At 56.3% G+C, this 24,100-nt stretch overlaps 1 protein-coding gene across 5 annotated transcripts in view; it reads right to left on the reverse strand.

Moving 5' to 3' along the window:
• Nucleotides 1-24,100, reverse strand: part of GDPD5 (glycerophosphodiester phosphodiesterase domain containing 5) — an 87,413-nt gene that overhangs the window by 27,333 nt on the left and 35,980 nt on the right. For all 5 annotated transcript variants that reach the window (XM_037038381.1, XM_037038382.1, XM_037038378.1 and 2 more), the window contains one exon: nt 13,396-13,572. In XM_037038381.1, the coding sequence (XP_036894276.1) occupies nt 13,396-13,512 (117 nt within the window). In that variant the 5' untranslated portion in view covers nt 13,513-13,572. The remainder of the gene's footprint in view (nt 1-13,395; nt 13,573-24,100) is intronic.

Raw genomic sequence — 24,100 nt, forward strand, 5'->3', positions numbered from 1 at the left:
TTGTTACCTCCAATTCTTATTTGCTCACAATAAGAATTCATTTGCACCCATTTCCTACAGAGGACAGCGGGAGGGTCCCAGGCTAACTTAAACAGCTGGAGCTCCAAAGACTGAACCGCCTTTGGTGATATCATTCAGGAGTCCACCTCTGCATCCCAGTCCCCACCTCTGCCCCGGGCACTTTATTGGCCATGCACCCAATCATCCACAGCCCCTCAAACAGGCTCTTTCAAGCCCGTGCCTGTGCACATCAGCCACCCCCAGAGGCCACGCCACCCCCCAGAGGAGCCTTAGTCTTCTGCGGACCCTGAGCTGAGAGTGGTGAGTGGCCATCTGTCCAGAGGCCACTCTGCCACAGCAGGACAAGGCCACTGTGCCTCTGACTGGTAGGCAAGGTTCTAAGAGGGTCCTGGGTGAGGGCTGAGCCTTGGTCAATGATGGGTCCTGTCCCAGGCAAGCAGCCTACAGGTCGACAGGTGATGGGATCAGGGGCTGGCTGCAGGGACAGGGATAGTGCCACAGGTGCTAGGGGATGTCCTGTGATGAAGTGTGATGGAGGACCCAGGGACAGGGAGACTACAGGTGCCAGGATACCCGAGGCAGGCAGGGGTCTTGTCCACCAAGGGTCACTGTCCTCGCTTGGCTAGATCCTGAGAGTGGGGCAGGGAGGACAGGGTAGGAATGAGGGACTGCCCACCCTGCCTCAGGGAACCAACCAGGGTGACGAGAGCAGTGCCGAGAGGTGGTGAAGCACCCAGGGCATGGCGGGAAGCACTCAGGGCATGGCGGAGGTGGAAGTGGAGCCTCAGAAACAAGGAACTAGGAACCCCAGGACTAGGCATGGGCTGGGGCTGAGGGCACCTAGAGATAGCTGTCCTGGGGACCGGAAGCCAGAGGCCCCTTGGCCACAGGGAGTCTGGGGATGGGGATGAAGAGGCCCCAACACAGTGCAGAGGGAGACAGGGTCATTCCGAGAACAATCAGAGGAAAAAACTAAATGGCAGGGGCTGGAAGAAGGGGGAGGGGAGGGCAGGGAACTGGTAGGAGGAAGTGGGGGTGGGGAGTGGCTCCCCTGACAGTGGCTCCCCTGACAGCGGCTCCCAGCGGCACCAGCGGTCCTTGTCGAGGCTGCCCCGCACACTGCCAAGGCTGCTCGGAGGGGCCAGGAGACGTGGGCCGAGAACCCAGAGAAGGCACGGTGGCTGCTCCAGCCCTTGCTCGCCTCTCTGTACAATGTGGGGGGGGGGGGCGGCGGGAGTGGCACTTATTTATGGGTCTGCATCCCCACCCAAGGGCAAATGAAGACACTGACCCTCAGAGGAGAGCCACCACAGATGGGGCTGAACCAATTGTGGACCACAACACTAAAAAGTGCCACTGATGTCGTGGCCACCATCGATGCACATGTTTGTTGTGCTAGTTTTCCAGCAGATGCCTGTCGAGAGTCCCAGGGAAGGAGCACCTTTGCTGATTTGCACAAAGGCTCCGTGTGGATGAGTGGAGGAGACTCAGAGGTTGATGAAGTGCCCAAGGCCAGCAAGTGGGGCAGGAGTGGAGGTGGGGTTGACCCCGGGCATTCCTCCAAGGCCCCTCGGGAGCCAGCCCCGCACATCTCTCCCCAGAACCCACCCTTGCCCTCTGAGACAAGCATGGCCACCCTGGGCCCAGCTTGGCTCACTGGGATTCCTCTCTCCTCTCTCTTTGCTCCCACCCTCCTCCCCACCTGACCTCGTCCTCCTTCGGGAAGCTCCCTCATTGCTCCAGCCTCTGCAGGCCTCCCTTCCCTGACCCCTTCCGCACAGACTCTTGGTGTCCAGCAATTGGACCCTCAACCACATTCTGAATTATGGATGTGGAAATAGCCCAGGCTTGAGAGGCAGACAAACCTGGCTTTGCCACCTGGATAAGAGGGGCAACTCATTGAGCCCTTCTGAGTCTCAGTTTTGTCACCTGTAAAATGGGAATAACAACCCCTGCTTCAGAGGGTTGGCATTAAATGAGGCGATGCGGGTCAAGTGCCGCACGGTAGAAGCATAATAAGAATCAGGGCTGTGGACTCCTTCGGGGCAGGGCATTTGAGCTATCTCTGTGTGCCCGGGGCCCACATCCTGTGGGGTACAAGGTAGAATTCAGATATGGTTCAGATAAATGTGTGAAGGTAGCTGTCACGCAAGGAGATTTCAGGGCTCCCAGTGGGCAAACCATCACCCAAGCCCAGACATGCCCTCAGGCTGAGCCTGGGGGCCCCATGGAACCAAGGGAAGGAGCTCCTGTGACCCCAGCTCCTTCTTGTTAGAGCCTTAGCTACCTGGGAGCAGGGCGGAGGTCAGGCCGTCCAGAGCTGGCAGGTGCAGCAGGTACCCGGAGGAGGCTGAGAGCAGCTGGGGAAGGGGTTCTGGCTCTGACAGCCTCCCAGAGGCTCGGGCATTCAGCCCCACGCCCCCAGCCTCATCCCTCCTTTCTTGTCTCCACCCTCCAGGAAAATGAGACCCTCCATCCTTTCAGGGCACCAGTGTGCCAACTTCCCCCAGGCCCCACCCCTCCTTCCTGTCTCATGATGACTATCACATCTTCTCCTCACCCCTCTTCATCTCTGACCCACCCCCAAACCTTCTGAATGCAGAGAGGAAACAGTGACAAGAGCTTATTAGCAGAGGGGCTCATGTAATCACAGAGCATGGCTGAAGCCACAAACCCTGGCCCTACACAGGAAGTACGAGCCCAGGACCTGCTGCTGCTGTGCCCCAGACCATGACCTCAGGCCAGGGTGCACACAGACATGGCTCCCATGACTGGGGGCACTGCAGGGCTTGGAGCAACGCCCCTGGAGCTGGGCTTCGTGTCAGGACAGCACTTGAGCAGGAGCCACCTCCCTGGCCTGAGCGCCATCGCAGACGTCAGACCCACAGAGTCACAAAGAAAAGCCGTCTTGCTGGGCTCCTGTTCCCTGTCCAGTTCCCTGTCCCCTGAGCAGAGACCTCCTCTGCAGCATCCAGGACAGGAGCTCGCCCTGTTTCTGCCCTCGTGGCTCCAGGCATGGGCATGCTCCCTCTGGTTGCTGCCTGGTCAGCCCTCTGGACCAAAAGTTCTTCCTTCTAGGACTGTACCCAGATACGGGCAGCTGCGTTTGGGGGTCCAACAACCCTGGGTTTGTAGCCCAGACCAGCTCCCTCCCAAACATGTGCCCTTGGAGGAAACATGTGTTTATCTTGTCTGAGTGCCCGGCTTCCTGCTCTGTGAAATGGGACAGCAGGGCTGGCATGTGTACAGACCAGCAGGACCTGCAGAGTGTCTGGTGACTACAGGGAAGGAGGGATTACTTCCCTTCCTTCTGTCCCTCCCCGAGACACAGCTGAATCTGCCTGCAGCTGGTTCTCTGCTACCACACAGAACAAGTCCCCACAAAGGGCTAGAAACACTGGGGTCAAATGACCAGGGCCTGAGGGAATACAGTTAAGAGTCAGTCCTTCTATTTACTAGCCATGTGGCCATGGGCCAATCGCTCAGGGTGTGAAGCCTCAGCTTCCTCTGTTCATGGGATGACGTCACCCCTACCTTGCGGGAGGGCTGCCAGGCCCAAACAAGATTACAGATGTAAGCTGTAAGTCGCCAAATCCAGGATCGTTCCTGTAATTACCATTTCACGTCTGACAACCCTTTAATTATGTGAAGACAGTGATCAAGTCTTCCCTACCCCCTGCTCTACACCAAACTTCTCTGGCTGCTGAGAATAGCCAGTCGATTGTCCACCCCCAGCCCAGGGTGGGTGCCGTGATCGGTGGACACGGAGGGCCGGTCCGGCTCTGCAGGCTGCAGCCCTGGGAGCTGGCACCGGTGGAGGGAGAAGACCCTGGTGGGGCAGCTTCCCCATCCTGTCCCGTGGCCCTGCATCACTGACTACGGAGGACACAGCCCTGTGTGAGCTCTCCATAGAGCTGAGGGTGGGGGCGGACTCCTAAGGGCTCTCTGCTTGTCCATCTCATCTCATCCTCTCCAAGGCCTGCAACTCGGGCAGGAGAGGTGGAAGAAACCAGGGCTCGGCAGGGGTTGGGGCGACTTGCCCAAAATCATAAAGGACAAACATAATGGTGGAGCCAGAATTCACACCCAGGTATAGCTGCCCCAAGTCCCAACTGTCCCAAACCAACAAAGCGCAAGGCATGTAATTTTCCTTGTCTGATTGAGGAAATAGACTTAGGAGGCGGGGCCTTGCCCGAGGTCACCCGGTAAGTCACAGGCAGTGGCAGGTCAGGACCCCTGGAATTTCACACTTCGAAAAGATTTCAGACATCATCTCGCCTTGTCCTCTAAAGGTCCAATTAAGAAATGAAAAAACTGAGACTCAGAGCAGAGAAATGGCCAGGAAGCGTGGACAGTAGGGGAAACGGCCACAGAAACGACAGGGAAGCCAACAGATGCTGCTGGAACATCTGGACATCTGTTTGGTAAAAAATGCCAGACCCCTACCTCACGCCCTCGGCCAAACTGAATTCTAGCACCTCCCTCCCACGTCCTCAGCACCCTCCCCCCCCCCCCNCCCCCCCCCCCCGCCGTCGTCGACACCGGAACACCCATCAGGCCTGGACTGCACTGGGGCAGCGCACGCAGGTGACGGGCGGACCAACCGGCAACCCCAGCCCCAGGAGAGTGTACGGGGAATAGGGGGGAATCAGGGCTACCTCGGAGCACACTGCCAGTCGTGGGAGGAGGGAAGGGCTGGCAGGCTTCCGAGAGGAGCCGCCCACAGCAAGGCTGGAAGAAATGGGCTTTCTAGGATGACAAAGTTAGGGAGCCCTGGTTCATCAGAGGGAGGGCGTGGAAGGTGCCAAAGCACGGAACCTGGCAGGTTTTGTTTACAAGGAAGAGGCCTCTTTCCTTATTGGCTCATAAAAGCTTGCTCCATGTAAGAAAGAGTATTAACCTTCATATATAGCATATATTTTTATTCTATCATTTGACTTTAATTTTGTTATTAAACTTTTTGGATAAAAATTTAAGTTTTTAGGCAGTCAAATCTATCTCTTTTCCTTTATAGGTTTTGCCCTTGGTATCCTATTTAAGGAAGGTGGCCCAAGATTATATATATAACCTATACCTCACACTGGTAATTTCCTGGCTCCATTGTTTACATTGAAATCTGTAACCCAGCCTTGGCTGCTCTGGCTCAGTGGATTGAGTGCCAGTCTATGAAGCAAAGGGTCACTGGTTCGATTCCCAGTCAGGGCACATGCCTAGGGTTGCAGGCCAGGTCCCCAGGAGCGGGGTTGTGAGAGGCAACCACACTACGTTTCTCTACCTCTCTTTCTTCCCCTCTTCCTTTCTAAGAATAAATAAATAAAATCTTTCAAAAAATAGAAAGAAATATGTAACCCATCTCTCCATACCCGTCCATCTGTAGCTCCATACGGGGTATCTATGTGCATGGAGAGAGGCTTGAAAGCCTTATTGCTAAAGCAGTTAGACTAGAATTTCTTTTACTTTACATCTTTCCAAGTTGTTCGAATTTTCTCGACAAATGTGTGCTTCCTAAACAGAACAAAAATACATTGGAACCCATCTGGGATTTATTTTGGTTCGAGGTAAGAGGCAGGGATCTAATTTTACTCCCAGCAAACGGATGCTCCGGCTGTCCCATCCCATTCGTGATGTTGGCACTGACTCCCGGGTTCACTCAGCACATGGCTGGCGCTCAGTTGTGGCGGATGCTCCTGGGTTGTCTCGTCTGTCCTGAGGCCACCCTCCCCGCATGCTGGTTCTGCCTGTCTCGGCTCCTTCAGCACAGCGGGCCTCTGGCCCCTGGGCCACCCTTGTGGTCCTGGCTCTGCTTTGAGGTTCGAGGCCAGCTGTGTCCTCAGCACCACACAGCACCACTCTGGAGAGAGAGATGGAGGGGCGCCTGCCCATCCAGTCTGCCCACCTATAGGCCAGATTTGGGGTACCCAGTTCCTCCATTCACAGCCTGTTTCACCCTGACCAAGCTATAAATGGGGGAACTGATGCACATGGGGGTAAAAGCCTAGGAAATGTCAGCTGGGAAGGGTGCAGGGAGCTCCTGGAAGAGAGAGATGGGGAGGCCCTGGCAGGATTATTCTGGCCCTGACACAGGAGATTTGGGGGAGGGGCAGCCCAGGGAGGTTTGACAGCATTAGGGCCTAGCGGGAAGGGGTTAGAATCTCCACCCCCAGCCAGTTCCTGACAGCCTAAGAGGCTGGATTTATTTTTCTGGGCTCTAGAGAACAAGGCAATTAGGCCTCTGTCTGCCCTTCTCCTGCTGGGGGCACTCAGGGCAGCTCATTAGGTAGGAACATGGAACCAGGCCCAGTCTGGAGCACCCAGGTTCTCCCGCCCATCTGGTGGGTTGCATCAGCCCAAGAGATCTGAGCAGAAGAGGTGGGGGCCCTTGGGGGGATTATCTGGGAGCCCCTCAGAGGGTCCTGGCACAGGGCAGTGGTGGCTGCAACCCCTGCTGATCCCCCATCGCCATCCTGCCCCGCCCACATGCCCTAGGTAGCCACTCAGAGTGGTTATGAGTGCCATGAATGAGGCTTAGCCGCCCCCCAAGGGCACGCCAGGCATCCTCGGCCACGTTCAGGGGAGAGCTAGGTAGGGCGTAGGGGTTCCCCGAAGGCCAGAAACAGCGTGGCTTTATTGGGGAGATAAATTCTCAGCTCTCAGTGCTGCCACAGCCCAGGGCTCTGCCAGCCTGTCCTCTCCCTCTCGGGCACAATAATATTATCTCCCTTGTTCTTATCCTCTTAGCCGCCCTGTACGGTTTAAAGGATAAAATGAGGTCTTGTCTTCCCTGTTTTAGAAGTGGTAAAACTGAAGCGCAGAGGGCTCCTCTCTGACCCGCTGTGCCCCTTTTCCCCAAAGCACGGAAGACGGGAACAGCCACCCTCCTGCGGGTGTACAGGTAGGACCCGTCTCCCCAGGGTTGGAGCGGTGGTCTCTCCGGCGCAGGACGGGAGGCACTTTGGTGACCCTTATCTGATTTGACCTGCAGGGCATGGATTTGTATCTGCATCCAACCCACAAGCAAGCCGAGGCCCAGAGAGGATCTGGCCTTGACTAAGGTCACTCACTAAGTCACTGGAGGAGGCAGGTGGAGTTCAGATTGCGTGCAGTTCCCTTGGCCAGGAATGCCCACCCAGGTGCTTCTGGTTGGCTCCAATCATATCTTGTCCCAAAGGCTGCTCATCCAGGGAGCCCACCTTGATTCCCAAGGGAGATTCACATTTCCCTGCTGCACATCTGTCCCTGTCATAGGTCCACATGGTGTTGCTANGGTCACTCACTAAGTCACTGGAGGAGGCAGGTGGAGTTCAGATTGCGTGCAGTTCCCTTGGCCAGGAATGCCCACCCAGGTGCTTCTGGTTGGCTCCAATCATATCTTGTCCCAAAGGCTGCTTCATCCAGGGAGCCCACCTTGATTCCCAAGGGAGATTCACATTTCCCTGCTGCACATCTGTCCCTGTCATAGGTCCACATGGTGTTGCTAGAACAGGGAGGTGGGGAGCCAGCTTGGAATCATCCCGCACAAGGCAGAGCCCAACCTCAGTGGCCTGGGAGGCCCCACAGTGGAGTCACCCTTCCCCACCAGCCCAGCCAGGGGCAGGGAAATGCGGCATACCCCTGCACCCTCCAGTCCGCCCCACACCCGTGAGCTCTGTGGTGTCTTGCCTCTTCACACAGTTCACCCGACGGCAGGGTGGCAGGGTGGCAGCACACTGCATTCCCTAACTGGCTTCCTCACGCACTCCTCATCTCAGGGCTCAGTCATCCCTCCAGTCTTTGCCCAGCCCCTCCTCCGAGCCAGGCCCTTTCCTCAAAACACTCAGAGTCTAGCCCTGGCTGGGTAGCCGTTGGTGGTGCATCATCACGATGCGCCTAGGCTGCAAGTTCAATTCCCGGTCAGGGCACATATAAGAAGACACCAGTGAGTGTATAAATGGGTAGAACAACAAATAAATGTCTCTATCTCCCTTCTCCCTTTCTAAAATCAATAAATAAAATAAATTTTATAAAAACCACTCAGAATCTAGCTAGAGACCCAGAAAGTCACAACCCACACGGCAGCCCAGGCTGGAGGTGCTGCGAGAGCCCAGGGGGGAAGGTCTGACTCATTTTTGGTTGAGGAAGTGGGGACTACTTAGTCCCTGACATTTTCAGTGAGCCGGCCTTGAGAGGCCGAGATGAAGAGAACTCCAAGCAGGGTGCTGAGAAACGGTGAGGGATGCTGGGACGGCTGCAGTGGCGTGAGCGTGCATGTGTGTGTGTGGTGGGGGTGAGGGGGTTGCCGGTGGATTTCCCCACAGCAAGTGTCTTCCTGCCCCCATCCTAGGAGGCAGGCAATTGGGGGCGGGGAGTTTTATTTTGTCTGTGTTCCACCCACCCCCACTGCACTACTCCTGGACTCCACTGGGGCCACTCTCCCTGTCGCTTACCCCTGGGCACAGCACAGTCGCTGCATCTAGCCAGGCTGGAAACCACAGGATGTTGGGAGGTGCCATCAGAGACTCACAACCGACTCTTCCACAGCTGGTCTGGTGACTGTGCTTTCTAGGTGTCTCTGGAATCCCTCCCTGAGCTACCTCCCGGCATCTCCCTGGCCCAGGTTGAGACCTCAGCCTTTCTCACCTGGCTCTCTGCCCTCCCCACCCCACCGAGGCCCCTCGGCACCTGTTCTCCGTGATTGAACCACAGTGGTCCTCGCACAGCTGGAGGCCAACTGGGCTCGCACTGCCCAGAGCTAGTAGGCTCCCCAGCACAGCCTCAGGCAGCTCCCTCCCCTCCTCCCCCTGGAGCCACACCAGGCCCCACTGCTTTCAGTTCCCAAGCACAGGCCACTGCACACACAGCCCCCTGCCCGGAGCACTTCCCCACTCGGGCATGAGGGTACAGACAGCAGCTTGGGCAAGCTTCCCTGCCTGGGGTGCCCTGGTCTCAGCAGTGATCACCTAGGTGGTCTGGGTGTGTCACTTCTTGTTTGCTGCCCTGCCTGCCTAGGAGCCCCTCAAGGAAGGGGGGCCAGGTCTGATACACCTGTGACCTCTGGGCCCACAGCAAGTATCATGAAAGGCTTGTTGACTGACTAAGTAACCAGTGCCTCCCAGACAAGACTGGTGTGGAACTGGGGAGAGGACGCAGGACTGGGGGCCGGCAGGGGCAGTGCAGGCTGTGCCTTCAACCCTTCGGCTTGAATACATCACTTACTCTTCGTGGAGCTCCATCCGGAAGATGGAGGGGTTCAAACAAGCTCGAAACAGCCTTTTAAAGGCAAGCTCACTATTGATGTGCAAGAGAAGCAACCGTCACTGTCTCCTCCAGAATGATGGTCTGGAAAGTTCCTCCAGGCATCTGACCTATATCTCTCTTGCTACAGAGAAGCTGGTTCTGACACTGCACTGCCTCCCACAGCAGCACGGTCCTCAGGGGGCCCGGGGTGGGGCTGGCCTGAGGACTGTCTTCTGTCCTTCTGCCTTAATTGGCAGCACGAGAGTAATGAGTCACGGACGACAACCAATTAATTATCCCCAGTTATAAAAAGCGTTGCTTCCCCTTCCCAGATGCCAAGTGAGCCAGCACCCCACCCCACCCCCCCCCCGCCAGCCTCCAGCTCCTCCACTCCCGGGCTGCGGACAGCAGAACAGGTCATTTCACCTCTCCAGTCCTCAGTTTCCTGTTTCCTTATTTGACAAATGTGGGTCCTCAGGGGAGGGGACTATGTGAGCAAAGACTTGGAGCAGGAAAGAAGGAGGCAGCTCAGACAGACGGCAGGGGGGCTCCTTCTCAAGCTCCCTGCCCCTCTGCCCTTCACCATCCCCAGGACCCACCCAGGGTTGCAGGGCCAGATCCCAGCCCGAGAAACACCTAGCGTCCCTAGTTCGCCCAGAGACACTCCCCATCTTGTCCAAAGCATGCCTGGTCCAGTGCTCTTTCTCCTCCATCAGATGGCTTCCCAAGTCCTCCCTGCCCTTTCTTTATTCTTCATCTTGCAAGCTCTCATGACACAGATACTCAGACTCAAAATACACGAGTCCTCCCCGACAGCCTCCCTCTTCCTGAGGCTCTTGCTGCAAATCTGTCCCTACTCCAGGTGTGACATGGCTCTGAGCCTTGAATTCTCTCTCCATGCAGGGGGCATAACAAAGAAACGTGCCCATGGGGGTGCTGTATCAGTTAACAGGGCAACACGTGTTAGCCTTGTGCTCCCAGAATACAACAGGCACTCTATAAATGTGAACCGTTGCTCTCGCATGTCATCTCTCAGCCTGCTGAGAGTGAAACGCTTCTGTGACTCACAGTCCTCTGTCATCTCACTGCACAGATGAGGAGGCCCAGAGAGGCCAGCTTCACAGGAGAACTTGACCCCAGGCTTCTCTCAGTTGGGAGATGCTGAGTGGGGGGCTCCCTAAAAGGACCTCAGGGGTGGTAGTACCTGGGCAGGGCCAGTGCAGGGGGTCCCCAAAGGAGGAGGAGGAGGGGTGAAGAGAGGCACAGGCCCGAAGTTGGACCCCATCCCTTTACCAAGTGAGGCCTCTCCACCCCCAGCGGCTCTCCTTTCCCTACCCACCTGCTCCCAGAGCTCACTGGGGGGCCTCAATTTGTCGGGCACAATGTACAGGGCACCTTCTCTGCACCAGCCCTGGCTCTGAGACACCAGATGGCTGTTCCCTTCACTGTGTCAGGCCAGAGAGCCCAGCACCCCGTCACTGTCCTCACCCAGCTGTCTCCGAGGGACTAGGGAGAGAAAAAAGAGAGGAGAGAGAGAAAAAGGGCGAATATGCTGAGGCTGGAGCCCAGGAAGTGGGAGGGGAAGCAGGTGGGGAGTGAGTGACAGGGAAGGGGGAGGATGCTCCTCGTCAGCTGGGAGTCTCAGGGTCAGCTGAGGTGAGCCCAGCCGTTTCTGCAGAAGCCCTCCCCTCAGAGCTGCTGCAAAGCCCTGTCCCCATTCCCAGCAAGGCTGGCTTGTGACCTCCTGAGGTCCTTCCTGCTTTTGCCCCCTACCTGGTACCCAGACCTTAGCAAGCGCAGAGGCTGCATAGCACAGGCTCCCAGTTAGCTCAGAACCGGCCTCAGCCCACCACTTCCTCCCCTCTGGGCCCTGTGCTGGCCACGGCCAGGACCCATCACTTCCTGACTCCACAGTTGATGACTGGCTGGCTGGACCTGGGGCCTACCGAAGGCTGAGTGCCCTGGGAAATACACCTTCCTCAAGGGGCGACTCCAGTAGCCAAGGAACTTCTGGCTTGGAAGCTCACCTGTTCTCTTCTTCAGCTTCAGCTTTCTCCCAACTGTGACCAAGAGCTTTTGGAACTACCCTGCCTGGGGCCAGTCCTGAGCTCTACCCTTTGCAGGCTGTGTGACCCGGGCCCAGTCACAGACAACCAGCTTCTGTTTCCCAATGTAAAATGGTGGCCATGACCCCTGGCTCAGGGGTGGGTGTCAATGCTCAGCCCGAGCCGGGTGTGAGACACACGTGTGCAGGCTGCCTGCTGCCCCACTGCCTGCCGTTGCTGACACAGGGATGCCCTGCTGCCTGGCCCCAGTCTCTGGGGAGAATGGGGAATGGAGCTTGGAGCAAAGCAGAGTGGCCAAGGAATTCTAAAGTCTTAACCCAGCCCTGCTTGCACTTCAGAGATGGAGAACCAAGGCATGTAACTCAGGAGTGACTGGTCTCAATGTCTAATCACAGCTAGCACTGCTGGTTGCTTCCTGTCGCTGTCACAAGCCACCTGTCCCCCAGCTCCGTGAGATGCATGTGTGCTATCTCACGGGTGAGAAAGCTCAAAGTCAAGTACATACCGTGGACAAAAAAAGGGGCACTGTGATAAATCTAACCGAAAGTAACCTCAAGGGTGATCTGATCGTGAATTCCTATCTGGGCAGGACTTGGTGAGTAGTCCGCACCCCCCCCCTCCCACCCCCCCCCCACCCCCCCGCCGCCGCCGTAACTAAAGCTTATCTTTGCCCTAAGCAAGCCCTGCCCACTGTTTCTGTGTGGCTCTGTTAACACACCTTTGCAATGCCTCTTTGTCAGACCCCTGGGGAGCACAGCTGACCTCCAGAGAGCCCCTAACCTTGTTAACTATCCCGTATCGGTGCCCCGCCCAGCTTTTTCCCACCTTTCTGGAATCTCTCCTCCTTAATCTCAAATGCACAAAAGAAACTGCAAAATGCCATTCTCCAGAGTATCTGAGATCTCGCTTCCCAGCACTGTCATCAGTGTGGCTCCATTAAAATCGTGTTACAATCCTCTACAGGTCTGGACCCTTCGTAGGTCAACAGTACCACTAGAAGAGGCTTGGTTTTGATCGTGAGGCCTGCCTGACCCCAACAGCACAGACCGCACTGCGGTGGGGGACCCTACGTCCACATAAGATGGAAAGGCTGTCTCCAGCAGGCCGGGCCTGGGGCAGACAGGCCCCTTCCTCTCCCTGGCCTAAGTCTGGCATGGGGCCTCCTCTGTGCTGGGAGTGCGGACGTGGCGAGGAATGAGGCCAGGTACCTGGGCTCCTCTTTACTCCAGCACTCTTTCCCTCACAATCACAGGCAGAGGAGGAGATCAGACAGGGGACAGGCTTCCCCAGCCTCCCTGTCCAGGCGGCCCCGTGCCGCCTGCCCTCTGACCTTAGCAGCCACCCCTACCCTCAGCCACTCCTGCCTGTTTGGGGGCTAGCTGAATTTGGAGGCTGGCTTCTTTATTCAGACAAGGAAGGAAGAGGAAAGTTATTTTTCAGGCAGCAAAGCTTTTAGATAAACACCATTTATCTCTCTCTCCATTCCTTCTTAAAGGAATTGGGTTCCTTCAGAAAAGAAACTAGATTTGCCGGCTCATGATGCCCAGGGACAAAGCGCCACTTGAAGCTTGGCCTGGGCCGCTGACACTGAAGGAGGCTTTCTTTACCCAGCTGAGCACCGGCTGCCAGCTCTGGCTCAGGTGACCGGGCCCTGGTGCCAGGCCATAGGCCTGCCAGCTCCCAGGCTCTGGAGGGCCTGGCCCACCTCCTCACCCTCCTCCAGCCACCCTCCCTGCTCACCTGCCCATCCCGATCTGCCAGGAAGCTGAGAACTTCCGTTCACCTTGGGGTGACCACTTCCTCTTAGAGTGCCCCTCCCAGAGCGCCCCTCCCTGCCTAGCCTCACGGGCAACCCAGCCCCCACGCTATCAGAGCAGAGTTAGCAACTGGCTACATCCACAACAGAATGGTCTCACCCACCTGGTCAGGCAGCTTCAAGAATGACCATGGGCCCGTGTCACAGAGGGAGGACTGAAACCCAGAATGGGGGGGCACTGACTGTCCAGAGCCACAGAGCAGAATGACAGAGCCGACGCCCCTCCCCCAGGCACTGGGGCCCCCTGGCCCCCCGTGACCAGGCCCCACTGTGGCTTACCGGAGTGGTGTCATCGTGGGAGCGCTGGTAGCGTTTCCAGCGGCAGCCATAGATGCCTGTGAGGCAGGAGAGGCACAGCTGGGGCTCATAGTACTGTAGGGGCTGGTGTCTCACCATGCTCGTGCCCGCAGCCCTGGTGCCCGGCCCTCAGGAGCCCATGGGGGCCCAAGGCTGGTCCTGTGGGAGAAAGCACAGGGCTATGAGGCAGGGGATGGTGCGGGGTGGGCCCCAGACACGGCCAAAGTCTTTGCAGCCTAGGTCAGGGTGGGCCAGCCTCTGCACAAACCCCTGCAGAGGACCCAGGCCCACCTGGGGTCAGAGGCCCATCCCTTCAGGTCTCCCAGGATGCCACCCGCCCCTGATCTCATCCACACCCTCACCCCCTTTCCCCCAGCCACCCTTGCCCAGTATTACTGCTGCTTCTTCCTCTGCGTGGAAGGCTCCCCCTTAGCACTCCCCCAGGTCACCTTCCGCAAAACTGCAACTGCTTCCCATCCTCTCTCAGCCATTCTCAGCTTTATTTTCTCGATCGCGTTCCCAAACATACTTTACTTATTTTGTTTCTTGTCTGCATATCCTGCTGTGATGTCAGTTTCACAGAGGCAAGGATTTTGTCTGTTTTCTCCTCTGCCATATCCCCAGTAATTAGAATAGTGCCTAGCACACTGAGCTTCCCAAATAAATATGTTAAAATAAATTCTCATAAAAGCTGACAAGTATTGAGCACTTAAAATATTCCAGGTACTGTGTGGATACTTTATACCCACTGTTCCACTGCACTGTCACAAGGGGGCAGGTGCAGTACCCCAAGCTCATTGGACAGATGAACACACTGAGGCTGGAGAGAGACAGGCAGTGCTGGTCGCCAGCTGGGTGCTGGCAACCTGGGACTGTGCTCTGGTGCCCGGACGTGTTCACTCCTTCAGGCTCAGGGAGCCCAGCCCAGTGGGGCCGGGGCAGGTCGGTTGAGCAATGGGAGGTGTCTTGCGGGTTGAGTTGAGCCTCCAGGAGCAACAAACCCAGCACTGCTTGGGGCCCTGGAGACACCTGCTAGGGCTCTGAGGTGGCTGCATTTGGCCGGTGGCCATTGGCTTGGGCACCTCGCCCACCCTCATGTCAGGCCGCACCTGGTCCCGAGCACCACTGTTACTACTGTCCCCTTTCACAGATGAGGAGCCTGCAGCTCAGAGCAGCAAAATGATTTACCCGAGGAGTCAGGACTCGACTCCTGGTCTGTGGATCTCCAGAATTTGAAGCTACCTGCTCTGTCCCAGACCCTGTTCTAGGCCCTGGAGACAGTGTGAACAGGCAGGCACAGGGACCCCTTCGGGGCCCTCCCAGGACGGTGAGGGGCACGCAGGCCCTCGCTGTGCACACACTCACCCTGACAACAGCCTGTGGGTCAAGTGTTAGCATTATTTTTTTATTGAGATACAATTTGCACACCATAAAATTCACCCTTTTAAAGTGTACAATTCAGTATTTGGCATATTCAGTTTTTAGGACAGTCACCAAGCTATGCAAACACCCCCATTTTCTAATTCCAAAGCATTTTCATCAGCCCAAGGAAAGCTCCAGTCTTGGCCGAAGTCTCCTCCACGCCCTGTCGCCCCCATTCCCACCCCTCAGGCCCCGACCACCACTAACCAACCTACTTTATGTCTTGGTTTATGTGCCTAGTCTGGACATGTCATAAAAGAGGAATCATACAAGGTATGGCCTTTCGTGACTGGCTCTTTATTTTACGTAATGTCTTCAAGGTTCACCTACCTTGCAGCATAAATCAGCGCCACATTCTCTTTCAGAGCTGACATTATTCAGTGGTGCAGACCGACCATTTTCCCTACTCACCAGCTGATGGGCATTTGGGTTGCTACCCTTTTCTGGCTATTGTGAGTAACACTGCTGTGAACACGTTTCTGTGTGAATATCTGTGTTCATTCCTCGTGGGTCCGCACTTTGGAATGGAACCGCTGGGTCATACAGTTTGGCACTTTGAAGAACTGCCAAAAGCCGTCTCCCGTAGTGGCTGCACCATTTCCCAGGCTATACGCATCATTGTCACTGCCCCCTTTCACAGACGAGAAGTTTGAAGCACAGAGAGGCTGGGCCATTTGCGGTGGGCAACCCAGCAGAGCCAGGCAATCTGGCTCCAGCGGCCTTGCTTGAACCCTGGGTTGGCAAACGGGTTTAACTCAGGGGCCGTATCTGGCCAGCTGCCTATTTCGGTATAGCCCACAGGCTAAGAATGGGGAAAAGTTAAAACAAGAACACACTTGCAACACATGAAAATTATATGAGGGTCAGACGTCAGTGGGTCCATAAGCAAAGCTTCACAGATACAGCTGAGCTCATCCGTTCCTGCACCACAGCTACGACAGAACCCAGAGGGCCCACGAGGCCTACAGTACTCACTGCCCCTTTAGAGGGAGAGTTCGCTGGCCCCTGCAACCACTGGGCTACAACGGCTCCTAAGTGCAGTGCATGGTGGAGCTAGTAAAGGGAGGCTGCGGGGGCACTTAACAGGGGCAGAGAGGTCAGGGCAGGCTTCCTGGAGGCAGTGGTGAGCTGAGGCATGAGATGAGCTCTTGAGACATCTCCTTCTAAATGCCCAGGAGCTGCACCACAGGGGCAGCTGGGGCTCCAGGCCCACCCACTACTTCTGTCTCTGGGCCCCATGCAGGGCCTCCGCCTCCCCCCACCCTCATCACCTCCCAGTGCTCACCTCAGCAGAGATCACAGCCCCAGTCTGAGGAGAGAGATGCATTAGGGGCTTGCTGGAAAAATCGACTGACCCAGCATACCCTAATTGCTGGGAACTGCCTGCTGCAGTCTCTGTGCCTGTGTTTCCCTAGGGAGCCATGTGGAATATGGTGCAGCTGCCGGGGAACCTCTGAGTCAAGCCTGGCCCAGGGCTTGGGGGGCAGTAAGGGATGCGGATGCTGTTGCAATTGGCTTGGCTCCCATGGGATGGGGAGGCCTGGGGAGTAGATGGGGGGATGCTCTCAGCTGTATTCAGCCAGCTCTCACCCTGTGCACCCAGATTAGGGCTTCTGCTGCCAGGTAAATCATCACATCCACCCCCACCTCCCCAGGAAGGGAAGGGGCAACTGATACATAGAAAGAGGCCTGGATTTATCCTGTGTCAGCCTCTATCTTGCTCTGTGGCTGAGGCCTCTCAGGGCTCTTCCCTGAGCCTTGCTTGCTTGTTATCCCAGTAAAATGGGATAACAGCCTTTGCCTTGACTTCTGTGGGAGACCAGATTATGGGGGAGGGGCACCAGGAGGGCGGCGTGGCTGCAGTGACTGAAGTGGTCCAGGTGGGCGCTCTATAAGCAGAAGCCCACGCCCAGGTTCCCCTGCCCTCCCATTCCTTTCCCAGGACCCCCAATCCTGAGACTGGTTCCCACGTGTCCTCTGCCCTTCCCCGCTCACCCACCACCGTGACTGAGCAATACAATCCCTGGGAATGGAAACTCCATTTCAAATCTGGCAAAGAGGGAAGTAGAACTGCCTGCCCTGGGCCCCAGCCCAGCACTCAGCTGATTTTGGCTCTTAGAACTGCCTCTCCCAAGGTAAATTTTCACACTGTTCATAAGGTCAGGGGTATCTGTGGGAGGCAAACCTCCGTCTCTCCTTTTGATATTCTCCTGGGGTCATCTCGTCCACTCTCATGGCTTTAGTTACCGGGTGCAGCCAGGCCACCCAATCTCTGCCTCTCCATCAAGACAGCAGGCTCCTGGCTGTCTCTGGGGGTGTCACCCAGGTCCTGCAGACCTGGCACCACCACACTGACTTCCTCCTCACCACCCTAACCTGCCTCTTGCAGCCCTCAAAGCCCTTTTTCACTGTTCCCTTGACGACTGCCCTGGGGGTAGGGGGTCATGCCCACCAACCTGAGCTCTGTCCTGCAGCCAGCGCAAGCTTTTTAACAGGCACATGGCCAGGGTCTGGCCCCTCTAGCTCCTCTAGCCTCACCACTAGGACTTGCCATCCCTCCTTCTGATTAACACCCCTGACCCTTCGAATCTCAGCTCAGGTGTTGCCTCCACCAGGGAGCCTGCCCTGAGCCCCAGGTTCAGTCAGAGCACTCCTCGGGGACCCCTGGGCATCCCTAGTCCTTCCTGAGCACCCTGTGTGAGTAGCGTGGGCGTGTCCATCTCCCACAGGGGATGGTCTGAGTTATTCCTACATCCCCAGGGGCCAGCACAGGGCAGCAAGAGGATGAGGCCCTGGGGCTTCCTGGACTGTACAGCTGGGGAGACCTGGGAGTTCTACCAGGACATGCTGCTCAGACCCTGGGCATTTGGACGAGCTCCCAGAGACCATACTCTCCCTGCTCCCTTCCCCCCCCCTTCCTGCCAGGGCAATGGCATTACTTAGGATCAGTCGATTTCTCCAAGTCACCTCCCAGGGTATCAGCCAAGTTCTCAAGAACCCCACCTTCTGGAACCCCTACTGGCTCTGGGACAGGAGGAAGCCCCAACCTCCGATCCTGATGTTCGAGGGCCCCTCAGCCCAAAGTCCCATTGTCTGTCTGGATTTGTGGTCCCTGCCCTGCACTCCTGTTTGCACAGGAAAGGGCCTTCCTGGAGCCCAGGCCTGAGATGTAGTGAGGGCCTACTGCAAAGCTACAGGGTCCTCCCCCACCCTGGTGTCCTGGGAAGGCACCCAACCCTCTTCTCTCCTGCTCCTCCCTCCCATGACCCCCAGACAACCAGGCCCTCACCGCTGCCTCTGGCCCCAAGCCCCCTCTCTTTCCTGAGAGTGGAAAGACTCTCAGGCCAGGTGTCAGTGCCCAGGTTCCAGCCTAGTCACCTTCGACTGACTTGTTGTGTGACTTCAGACAAGACAGTAGCTCTCTCTGAGCTTATTTTACCCATGTGAGAAATGGGAACTAGATGAAATAACAAATAAAAGAACCCCAGGCTGCAATAAAAAGGAACGAAACACTCATCTGTGCCGCAACAGGAGAGAAACTGGAAAACAGTGTACTGAGCGAAAGAAGCAAGTTACAGAAGGTGGTATGGGGCTTGCTGGGCCGCGCTGGGCACTGCACCTGTGTTGCCCCCCCCCCCCCCCCCACCGAGACAGCCTTCCAGGTAGAGGCGACAGGCTTCTGTTGCAGATCAGAGACATGGGCCCAGGCGAATGGACGAAGAAACTGTGGCCCACCCAGATAATGGGACATTACTCAGCAATAAAAAGAAATGTACTACCAAGCCACAAAAAGACATGAAGTGACTTTAAAAGCATGACACTAAGTGATAGGAGCCAATCTGAAAAGGCTACAGACGGTATGATTCAACTACATGACATTCTGCAAAAGGCAAAACCGTAGCAGCATTAAAAAGATCAGTGGTTGCCAGGGACTGGGGTGGGGGGCACAGGGGATTTTGAGGACAGGGAAACTATTCTCTGTGACACTGTAGTGATGCACCCTTGTCATTGTACATTTATCAAACCCTATAGAATGTAGAGCACAAAGAGTGAACCCTAATGCAAACCATGGGCTTTGGTTAATAACACTGTAGCTGTGTCGGCCCCTCAGTTGTAACAAACATACCAGCCCAATGCAAAATGTTAATAATAGGGGGGATTCTGAGGTTTGGGATGGAGAGCACGCAGGGCCTCTGAACTTCTGTCAACCCAAAACTAGTCTTAAAAAAAAGCCTATGAACTGAATGTATGTATTTAATTTAGATATCTATAACAATCCACTGACAGATAAGCAGACCCAAGACACTAAGTGATTCGCCCAAGGCCAAACAGCTAATCAGGACAGAAGGATTTGAATCCAGGGCTGCCAACTCCATGGCCCAGTCTTTCCATGGCACCAGCTCCAGAGGGAGTGTCTGCCCACGTTTCTGCCGCCCTCCACATCTATGCCAATCGCAGCGTCTGTGTCATTGCAAGTTGCCCTCAAAGGGCCAAGCTCAACATTTTGGTTGGCACTGCGGGAGCAGGAGCACAGAGTACGGCCAAGAACCCAGGGGAGGAAAGGGGAACCCCTCCACCACCACAAGGGCACCGAGCTGGAGTCGGCAGAGACCTGGCCTTCTCCTGCAACCTGCCAGGACCCTGGGGAAGGAGGCAAAGCACACCTCGGGGATGGAATCACTCCCCTCCCCCTTGGCCATGGCTGCCCTTACTGGGGCCTCCACCAAGCCCTGCCCCAGGGCTGACAGGCTGAAGCTGAGCTCAGCCACTGGCAGGTTGGGCGACCTCTCTGAGCCTCTGGCCCTGGCTTTCTCGTCTGTATCTCGGGAGGGTTTGAACACCACTGGATGGTCTCCAAGGGCCTGTTGGGCACTCAACTTCTAAAACCCATTAACCATCTGCTCTGTCCCTACCCCTGGGAGAAAAGCAGAGATGGGGCAGCTCAGGGGGGAGGGAAGGAGAACCCCATAGTCCTCTCCTGGTCGGAGGGGAAGAGCCCCTACAGTCCCAGGGCTAGTGGCTGGGAGCCCTGAGCCTGCCACTGACTTAACAGTCACAGTGACTGAACAGTCACAGTGAGGGTGAAAGCTATAGGAAGGCCTGTGACGTCCTGCAGCTGCCCCTGCCCAGCTGCCTCCACCATCTCTGACAGGGACCAAGGCACAGGGAGTCACGGCCTGGACAACTCACAGTGATGATCCCAAACCTGACTCGGACTAAAACTCAGGGTGTAAAAGGCCACAGTGACTCCTCCCCATCATGCTCAAGTCCCCACGTGGCCTTGGAGCGAGACCAGGGCTTCCCTGGGCTCTTTCTCGCCCCATCCCCAAGTGCTGGTGTGCCTGTGAAGCCGCCCTAGCTCGGGCCCCTCTGCCCTTCCTTAGGGCTGGCAAACTCCTCCTCATCTCAGCTCAGGGGGCCTCTCCTCTCAGAAACCCTCTCTGCTTGCGTGCGTCAGGGTCTTGGGGACCCAGAGCTCCTGTGCGTCCTCGGGTCCCAGCACTGGTCACTGCACAGTGGCTTCCCAGAGACAGCAACGCCCGAGCAGCACTTAGCACTCAGGGAGGTTTGGAGCACAAAGAGGACAAGAGGAGACTCCGGGTGAAGGAGCAGCACAGGGGAGCCTGGTGGCAGGGAGCCGTGACCAGGGCTAAGACTGCCCCAGGCTCCAAGATGAAGTTAAGCCCCACGTGGGTTCCATCTGGTCGGGGAGGGGTGTGCTGCCAACAGAATCCTCCAGCCCTCTGCGGGCTCAGGGGCAGCAGTGCAGCCTCCAAGCAGCTCCCTTTCTGGGCGTCTCCCCCAACTAACTGCTAAACCCAAAACAACAAGACAAATCCCAAACACCGGGGCTGGAGGTGGGGTGACAGGGCTCATTCTGGGACTTCCCATTTTCAAGGCTTGAAAGGCCTGGAGAAATGTAGGACCAGCCAGGCCCAGGCCCAGGCCCCTCTCCTCCAGCATCCAGCACAGCCTTCTGCACTTAGCTGTTGAGGAGAGGCACAGATTTAGAGCATTTCTGGTTGTGTGGGCCTCCTCAGATGGCTTGGACTTGGAGATCTGGGTTGCCGCCTCCACACTATGACCCTGAGCATGTCACTCCTCTTCTCTGGGCTTCAGAGAAGGGAACGACAGGGAAGGTACACAGATGCAGGGGATGGAAGTCTGTCACTGAGGCAGCTGCCAGTGGGGAAGAGGCTGGGAGAGGAGGGGCCGGGAGGGAGGCCTGGGAGGCAAAGAGAGAAGGTGGGCCAGTACCCCCCCCCCCTTTGTCACACACAGCATTGGAGCTGCTCAGTGGCCTGGCTAGGGCTCAGCAGGAGCCCTCACAGAATCAATCATGCCATAATTAGGGTCATTATTAACCTCTTTCCAGGGAGGTCCCAGAGCCTCCTGTTTACACAACACTTCTGTCCCGAGAGACCTGAGTGCTCTCCCTGGGGGGGCAGGCCAAGGCTGAGGCCATCGAGGGCGGCGTGGGCAGGCCCCAGTCATGGTTCTCAAGTTCTCCTGCCCCTCCTGGCTGTCCTCCCATGTGGAGTGCTCCCTGCTTGTTCCTGGGAGCTGTGGCCTCTGGTACCATCTGTCCCACTTCCAAGGCCCTCGAGCTCATTCAAAAATGTTTAAGAAGCCTCCACTGTGTGCCAGGCGCTACCGGGAGCCAAGAAAGATTCACAGAGACTCAGCCACAGACCTTCCTTCTAGGGGAACAGCCTCTTCACGGCGGCAGCGGCTACGGTCACAACCACGTGTGTGCCCAGTGCTTCACTGTTTCCGGAGCCTCCCCACACGCCTTTTCACTGAAGCATCTCGCCAACTCTGCAGGTAAGTACCAGACCCACATTTTAGGGACGCAGGTTTGGGAGAGTTTCAGGCTACAGGCTGGACGGGAGCCAGGTTCAGGAACCTGCCCAGAGGCTTGGGTTCTCCTGGCACAGACAGGACCTCTCTTTCCCAAGTCAGGGCTATGAGTAGTCACCGAGTGCCGGAGAGCGAAGCTGAGCACCTCAGACTCAAAATCTCTAGCTGCAAACTCTAAATCAGAGTCTTGGAATCACCTCACCTAAGACTCATATAATCATGGAGCCCTGGAGCAATCCACAAAACTATCCCTGGATTTCAGATTATCAAAACCATGGAACGTCAGCCCCAGGAAAGACCCGCAGCCACTCTGTGCAGCCGCGCTCTGCACGCAGAAATCCCCAGCGCACCTCCTAGCAGGGGCTGCCCAGCAGAGCGGCCTGCCCAGGCCTGCCTGCTCCCCAGAGGGCGGAGTGGTTTCTCCTCAAGGCAGGCCTGGAGGGGAGGCCTCCTGAGAGGATTGGCCTGCTCCCACCCAACCCTACCCTCTCCCCACTCGCCCCCCCAAAACAGCTGGTTCTTCCCGGAGGAAGCAGAGTGAGCAAACATCCCCAGGGCCTCAGGTTGGGCCTCAAGTGCCAGACGGGGCCTGGAGAAAGGGAAGACTTTGCTCCTCCCAGGATCCCAGGGATCTCCCCAGGGCAGGGAGGCCGCCCAGTGAGAGCTGGAGAAGGTGGAGGCCGTGTCTGGCAGAGACTTGCACTGAGCAAACTTGTCTCTGACTAGTTTTTGCCCCCTGAGGGAATGGAGAGCAATGATTTACTTTATTTATTTATGTAAAATAGTAGGGTTATTATACAAACAGGCTTCCCAAACCGGCCCTGGGGAGGGAAGGAAAGCAAGGCATACCATTTAAGGAGTCTTTCTCTTTCTTCCTTCCACTCACACCTACCTGACCTGCCTCACCGCCCCCTTCCCCTCCTCACACTGCAGCGTTCCGGGCACAGCACACTGCCCACCTTCCCACTGCTCAGCCCTTGCTCACGCTGGGCCCCCTGCCAGGAAAGCCTCCCCACCACCCCGATCCCCATCCCATCCATCCTAACAAACAGACCCTGTGCAAAGCACAGTCTGACGCCTCCCCACCTCACCCGCCACGGAAGCCCGCTGCCTCCTCCCTTCGTGCTCACATGTCTGGCGGAGCTCTCGAGACATGATCACAGGCCTCTGTGCACAGTAATTATCTGCTTCCGCAGCTGCCCTGCCCACCAGGCTGAAAGCTTCTCCAGACGGAGACTTCTGATCCACTCAGCCAAGCATTTTTGAAGAGCCACAGTGTCTGTGGCCCTGAACCGGGAGATGGGGACACGAGATACTCCAGGCCCCTTCCCTGCCAGAGAGGTCACTGTGCTGGGGACCTGTGTCCCTGCACTGTGCCAGCACCAAGGAGGCGCCCGTTTATTTGTCACTCAGAAAAGCGGGTTAAATGTGCAAAGGAAGGAAAGAAAGAGCCGATCAGAGTCCCTTACACCACCAAACGGCAGAGCCCTTCTGAGCCCGGTGCTGATTCTGCCTCTGAGTAATAATTAGCCTTTCCCTATTTACTGCAAAATGAAGTTACTGAAATAAGTCTCAATTGAACATTTCCTCCCACAATTTTTATATTTTTAAGCTATTTAAAAAACGTATTGATTAGTGAGAAAAGAAGGGAGGGAGGGAAAGAGAGGAACATCAACTTGTTCTACCTGTTTATGCATTCACTGGTTGAATCCTGTATATGCCCTCACTGGGTATCGAACCTGCAAACTTGCTATATCGGGATGATGTTCTAACCAACTACGCTACACAGCCAGGGCTGCCACAGTTTTTTCTTAAACCTCCACTATCTGCTCACACACTTTTCTGTTCCTGGTCTGGTGTAAGACAGCCTCGGAGTCAGGACACTGATTTCCTCGCTGTCGTGTGCATCTCTCTTCCTCAAGGCGTCCCGTGAAGAGGAGCCGCCCTCTACTTCCAGGCAAGTCTGAGAACCTGGGGCCCAAACTTTCTACCTCTTTCCGATTTCCATGTTTCCCTTTGGTAACCAAAGAAAACCAGCCTTGCTTGGATGCTGAGGAAGAAAGTCCCAGGAGTGGGTGGCCAGCGCGCTCTCGAGGTTCATGCCAATCCCATCGTTTAAGGCCTCCAGTTCCTTAGCTGCTATGGATTCCTTTGGCTGAAGCATCATTCCTCAAAACACAAGCCTCCCCTGAAATGAGAGCCCATGAAACCCACCCAAATTGGAGGGCAAGGTAGCTTATTTTAGTACATGACTCCCAAGAAGCAGATCACAGGGGTTGGGAATGTGTGCTGAGAGCCAGCCTGCCTGGGTTTGAAACCCAGTCCTATCACTTACTAACTGAGCAAATTCCTTAATGCCTCTATACCTCAGTCTCTTTATTTATAAGGTGGGAATAATAATAGT

Source organism: Sturnira hondurensis, unplaced genomic scaffold (assembly GCF_014824575.4).
Source record: "Sturnira hondurensis isolate 20B ecotype Veracruz unplaced genomic scaffold, ASM1482457v3 Scaffold0024385, whole genome shotgun sequence".
In the NCBI taxonomy this organism is placed as follows: Eukaryota; Metazoa; Chordata; class Mammalia; order Chiroptera; family Phyllostomidae; genus Sturnira; species Sturnira hondurensis.